This window comes from Stegodyphus dumicola, chromosome 1 (genome assembly GCF_044657685.1).
Source record: "Stegodyphus dumicola isolate Sdum_Otavi_A_Nest chromosome 1, ASM4465768v1".
Taxonomy (NCBI): Eukaryota; Metazoa; Arthropoda; class Arachnida; order Araneae; family Eresidae; genus Stegodyphus; species Stegodyphus dumicola.
Window position 1 is genome coordinate 8,257,563 of NC_140768.1, and position 6,879 is coordinate 8,264,441.

A 6,879-nucleotide genomic window follows, 5' to 3' on the forward strand; every position below is an offset into this window, starting at 1 on the left:
CACACATACATCATATATAACACCACATATATATTGTTACGTTGTTTTTTTTCCTTCGCGTTCGTACGGATTTGGAGTAAATAACGACGACAGCACTTGAAGAAATATCGAAACACACTTTATTTGTCAATATTAATCAGGACAGCTCCAAACACGTACTCCCGAGACTCTCCACGCTACAACTCGCAATGCACTCGACGACACACAGAGCACAGCTCCCCACTCTTCGGTTCAGTCGTTCCCGGAGCTTAACACACTCTCTCGACGATGCACTGACCGCGATACACTAAGAGACTCTTCCATGCACTGGTTACAGCCGAAAACATCGCGGACGAAAACGTCGCAGAGAAAACAACGCAAGGCGAAAACGTCGTGCTACAAAACATCGTGGGAGAAAACATCGCAAAGAGAAAACATCGCAGTTCTAAAACATCGTGGTACAAAACACAGTAGTCGAAAATAAAGCGGTTGAAAAACTTCGCAGTTTGAAAACATCGTCGTCGAAAATATCGTGGTAAAAAATAAAGTATCTACAAATCATCGCATGACGATAACATCGCAGACATGCTTTTGTCAGGCTTTAATAACTGTAAATAGATATTCCCATAATAATTTGTGAGCGCAAGATGTAAAGAAGGATAATTTTTACTTTCACATTTTTTTATTAACTAATAATTTTGCTGAAAAAGTAAGAAGGAAGCATAAGCATAGAAAATTAAATGCAACTTATAGATTATAATTTTTATGAAAAATTACCAGTAAAAACTTTATAAAAAATGATTTATTAATGGTCTTTGTTGGTTAACTATGTCGGTTTAAAATTCTATTAAGTGCTATAAGTTGCATTACTTAAGCATAGTAATTTTCTATGCTTAAGTTTCCTTCTTATTTTCTCAGCAAAAATTTATTAGTTAATATAAAATATGAAAAACAAATTATCCTTATTTCTATCTTGCGCTCACAAATTATTATGGGAATATCTATTTACAATTATTAAAGTCTAAAAAAAGCATGTCTGCGATATTATCGTCACGCGATGATTTGTAGATACTTTATTTTTTACCACGATATTTTCGACGACGATGTTTTTAAACTGCGAAGTTTTTGAACCGCTCTATTTTCGACGACGATGTTTTGTACCACGATGTTTTCTCTTTGCGATGTTTTCTCCCACGATGTTTTGAAGCGCGACGTTTTCGCCTTGCGTTGTTTTCTCTGCGACGTTTTCGTCCGCGATGTTTTTGCCACGATGTTATCGGCGGACACCCATGCACTCGACGACCAACTCGGCACTAGACGAGACACTCGCTCAGTGACTGACTATCAGCTCGCTAGATGAGGCACACACTCTGACTGCGGACCAGCAGGGTTAATATAGCTTTCGGCTTGTGTTCGAGAACATTCTGGGCTAAACCGGTAAGAATTCGTTCCAGAAGGTTCTTCATCCGTCCATTGCATGTCACCAAATGGGCGATTTCTCGCCAAATGTGGCAACCCTGTCTTCCCTTGCATTTTATGGCAACCCTAAACCTGCTTTGCGGGGAAGCTATCTTACCGCACCTGGATATTACGTAACAGTATTAATAGTGTGAGTTTGTAAGTTACTCGAGTTAAGTTTTTAAGTCACTAAGTTTTTGAGTCACCTGTTGATCTCTATACAATAAAATTCACTCTAATTAAACGAATTAATCTGATTTCTTTTTCTTTCAGAAACGCAATAAAAGAGGATGGAAGATACGATAACGAGAAATGGATTCTGTGATACTTCGTGAAAAGGATGGAGAGGAGGAGGTACTTAGTCCGTAAGTCCGATTCCTTCACCTATCCCGAAGTTCGAACCAGCGGCGATGCTATCTGCTTGTGCAATTGCAGCAATGCGCCGTACAACTCCTACGACTTACAAACTCAGACCGTGATTTTTGGCGAAGAAATCAAGCCAAAGAAAGACAAAAAGGGAGTCTTTTCCTGCACCTCCCTGCTCAAAAAGTTTTCAGACGATTCCACAAAGGCATCCAACAGGTAACCATCTCTTCTCTTTCTTTCGTCTTTGTTGTCAAGGAGGAATTCCCTGAAAGACAAAAAAAAAAAAAAAAAAAAAAAAAAAAAAAATTGCTCATACATTTTTAGAATTTTAAATAAATTTTCACGTTGTGAAGTAACTTTTCAGTGTCTGCTTACGAGTTTTCAGACGATTCCACAAAGGCATCCAACAGGTAACCATCTCTTCTCTTTCTTTCGTCTTTGTTGTCAAGGAGGAATTCCCTGAAAGACAAAAAAAAAAAAAAAAAAATTGCTCATACATTTTTAGAATTTTAAATAAATTTTCACGTTGTGAAGTAACTTTTCAGTGTCTGCTTACGAGTGCTTATATTTCATCCTTTGAGCTTTAAACAGGTGAGAACTAAACAAAAGTTAGCTTCATTTTATTCCTATGTTTTCCGTGGCTCTTCAAGTTTGCTCCTCCAAACTATCCCTTGATGAAGAACTAAATTATTTAAAAGCATTAGCTATTGAATGGGGCATTTCACCCAACATTATTAATCAAGCAGTTAAAAAATTCTCATCTCAACACACTAAAAGGCACCCTCTTGTTTTAGGAGATTATAAAAATTCCGTTGTCATTCCTTTTTTTCCATCAATTCGCTATAAAGTTGCACATATTTTGCAAAAATTTAACTTTTGAGTCGTTTATTCTCCCATCCATAAAATTCCGAGTTCCATACTCAAGGACCCCATTTTACACTGGCCAAACTAAGAGAGCTTTAAAATTTCGCGTCAAGAAACATGAGGCATATGTTAGAAAAAAGGAGACACAGAAGTCTTCTGTTGCCCAACATTGTTGGTGCGAAAATCACACTTTCAATTTTTCTGCTGCCAAAATTATTCAAAAAACATCTTCCATTGGAAAACTGGATTTTCTAAAAATCTTTCTGTTCTAGTTAACGATTCTAATTCCAATCTATCTTGCCTTCGGCCTTTAAAGAAATTATGTTTTAGTTTCATCAACAGATGGCGCCACTAGCTTATTTTCTGTCCAAGCTTTCTTATCTTATCTAATCATTATATCCTATTTCGTTCATTTGCGCTTTTGCAGCTGAGGATGGTGGTTCGGTAAAACCATCGAAACTAGTCCTGTGAAAATTTGAAAATATTACGCTGATTTTTGTTGTTTGACTTGTGAATTAGGTGAGAACTATTTGGCAGCTCTTCAGTAGCTGAGATTCATTTGCTCACGAGAGGTCTTACAGCCCATTACTTCATAAGGATAATAGGGCTGATTTTGTACATTAAAAGTGATGGTGTCTGTTGAAATTAACCAGTAAACTTCGTTAGATAATACGAAAAAATATTAGATATGAGATTTTCGATCACTAAAAACAAACTTTCTAACAAAATCATCTAGTGTTTTGGAACATTAGAATCGCAAAAACGCATTGCAGCTTCGAACATAGTTAGTAACATCTCCGTAATTTTAAATGCCAGTTGTATCGATTTACTTGTTAATTTTTACTTCCTTGTACGAAGTAAAGGAAGTATTATAGTCACGAAAATTTTCGGGTATCATATTTCAACGAAAATATCCATTTTGACCGCTATCGAATGCAATTTAACGATGTTTTTCCCTGACATCTGTACGTAAGGACAGAATAAAGGACTCTTTTTCCCAAAGCGGGTTGCAAAAAGGATTTAAAATGGTTTCAAAAGAGATTTTTTCCGTGACGGCTATGCGTTCGTATCTGACATAGCTCAAAAACCAGTAGCCTCAGAACGTTGGAATTTTGTATATAAGACTGCTATAATATGCAGTTGTGCATCTTCCTTTTTGGTAGCAATGTGTCGCACCAAAAGTATATAAATAAATATATATATATATATATAGTACAAAGTCCGTAATCCGGACGTCCATTATCCGGAATGATCTATAATCCGGACCTCAAAGCCACAAACTCACACATGCGCGTAAAGCCAGTAAAGCGTTTACACATGTGCGCTTCCGATAGTGAAGACAGTGACAGAGAGGTTATTGAAAACGAAAAATATTACGATTGACAAGTTAGTCGGTATTCTAGGCACAGCAATTACAGGATTTGAACAGTGGAACTTTGTAACTGAACAAGAAATTATGTCTGTTTATAGAAGAGAGACTTAAAGAGAAAGTATTAGCACAAAAAAACGAAAGAACTTACATTGAAAGAAATGTTTAATAAAGTAAACAAATAAATATTAAGCTTTTTTTTTGTAAATTTTGATACCCTTTAGATCATAATTGCTCTTTATTTCATAAATTACGATTTCATATTTTTAATTGTATAATTTCTGCATGCCATCTTAACAGATTTAAATTGTTGATCTATAATCCGGAAAAAACCAGGAAAAGTCAGGACGAGTCCGGATTACGGACTTTGCACTGTATATAGATATAGCCACTCTGTTACTTGGCTCGGTGAGCTCATTTCTTTTTATTATTATATGTTGGTAAATTGTGCATTTTTTGCTTTAAAATTGATTGAATTATGTTGTTCAACCTTACTTTAAGGTTAAGGTTTTTATGCTCTTAGTTAATCTACATTCAACAGCTGTAGAATTATCAACGATTTAAAAGTTGTTTAAGTGCGGCTAAGCCTAATTTTTCTTAAGCAGCCATATTTGCTTGCATTTGAAACTTAGCAGAATAGTGAATTAGTCAGTTTCTGCATCTTCGGTGTCTTTTGGCCGAGTGGGATTAAAAGTAAACTTACAATTTTGTGCACCGAAAAGTGTGCCTTCTTGCCCGCTGGCCGAATGGCTTGTTTTTGCACCGGAACTTTTATTTTAATTGAAATAATTGTTTCATTTTAATTGCTTTAACTGTATTTGGTGTTTTATATTTTTCAATTTTTAATAAAGATATTTTCAGGTTTTATGTTAACACCTAAATAAACAGAATTACTTGCTGTTTCTCATACCTCATTAAGACGGTTGAGACGGAGCAAATGGTATATTATATTCATCTTCTTGCACGTGTTGTTGTGAAAATGTAAGTGAAGACAATGGAAACAAACACATTGATAACAAGTAATATAAATGAATGGAATTATTAAGGTTTCTCATACAGCTCTTCGTTCTGTTAATTTCTGTTTTCGACAATCACTTATTTGAGGGGCTAGCTGAAGTGCGTTTTGAAATTTTAGAAAATCATCACCAACTATTTTACTCTTTTAGCAAAAATGTCTTATTGTATTATTTGATGTGAAGTTTGTTTATCGATGAACTATGATTATCGATATATTTGTTTATCGATGAAAAACTAAACGATGAAGAATCTGAATAAATGTAGGTATGTTTCTCACACTGTGAAAAAACAACGGTACCTAGAGCCATTCAGTTTTGAACAACGTAATCATCCATCGAATATGGGCATCTGGAAGCCCAAATTTGGAATTTGTTTTATTATCTATTTCATATTTTGTAAAGCATTTATGAGTTTTTGATAAGAAACTCGACGATTTCAAAGCAAGCGATGGCAACACTGTACGGGGGGGGAAGCTTTTTATCTCCAGCGCGCGAGACTGTGTATGGGAAATTCTAAAAGTATGTTGATAAGAAAAATTGTTTTTGATATCTAGAAATATGACCTTTAAGAGTGTTAAATAAAAAAAAAAAAAATTGACATTTTAACTGAAATCGGCCTTTTGAAGGAGACATTTTACCTGAAGCAAAATAAAATTCGTATTCGTGCTGAGGAAAAAAAAAGTTGGGAACTAATGTGTTTCCTCACTTCATATGCCGAAGATGGCAAAATGCGTATACTTTCTCACAGTAGCAGAACACGAATGTAAGATGTAATTTTATGTAATGTAAGATGTAATTTTATGTAATGTAAGATATAATTTTCTTTTCCCTCTGCGTGTATTATAGAGATGAAAATTTTAACATATAAATATCTAAAAATGCATTCAAATCCGCTATGACCATCTCTTAAGAATTATTTCTAAGTTCATTATTTCTAAGAACATAAACATCGATATTGTATATGGCTTCTGTAGACTGCCCTCTAGGAGATAAAATTCGTCTGAAACTTGAGTATTTTTAGCGATTTTTCATTGTATTTAAAAAGGAAATTTGTAAATACTACGAAACGTAAATACAATGAATATTAAACTGAAAATAATATAATACTAAAAATAAATCTTAGTACTCAGCTGAATGGAAACAAATATGAATTTCCTTCGCTTTGTTAGTATCAGTGTAAATGATATCTTATAACATGTTTTTACTTCCTTGTACGAAGTAAAAAGGAAGTATTGTAATCGCGAAACGTTTCAGGCAGCATATTTCAACGAAAATATCCATTTTGACCGCTATCGAATGCAATTTAACGATGTTTTTGCGTGATATCTGTACGTAAGGACAGAATAAAATACTCTTTTCCTTCAAAAGAATTATAAAACTGCTTTAAAATAAATTCTGAAGGGAATTTTTCGTGGCATCTGTACGAGTGTATGTACGTACGTACGTGCGTGCGTACGTACGTATCTCGCATAACTCAAAAACGAGTAGACTGAGAACGTTGAAATTTTGTATATAAGACTACTATAACATGTAGATTTGCACCTCGTATTTTGGTTTCAATCGGACGCGCTAAACGTATGTAAATATATTTATAAATGTATCCACTCTGTTACCCGGCTCAGCGATCTCAGTTTCTTTACTCTTATATGTTTGTAAATTGTACATTTTTTGCTTTAAAAAATGATTGAATTATGTTATTCTTATCTTCCGGTTAAGGTTTTTATGCCTTTAGTAAATCTGTATGCAATATTTTTAGAATTATGAGCAATTTTAAAATTGTTTAGGTGCCGCTAAGCCTAATAATGCGTTTGATGGCGACCATTGCTC

The 6,879-nt window shown here is 34.5% G+C and overlaps 1 protein-coding gene across 1 annotated transcript in view; it reads left to right on the top strand.

Annotated features, from left to right (window-relative positions):
• LOC118188453 (uncharacterized) overlaps positions 1-6,879 on the top strand; it is a 537,164-nt gene that overhangs the window by 137,400 nt on the left and 392,885 nt on the right. The window contains exon 2 of the mRNA XM_085812498.1: positions 1,711-2,019. Coding sequence (XP_085668624.1) covers positions 1,778-2,019 — 242 coding nt within the window. The 5' untranslated portion in view covers positions 1,711-1,777. The remainder of the gene's footprint in view (positions 1-1,710; positions 2,020-6,879) is intronic.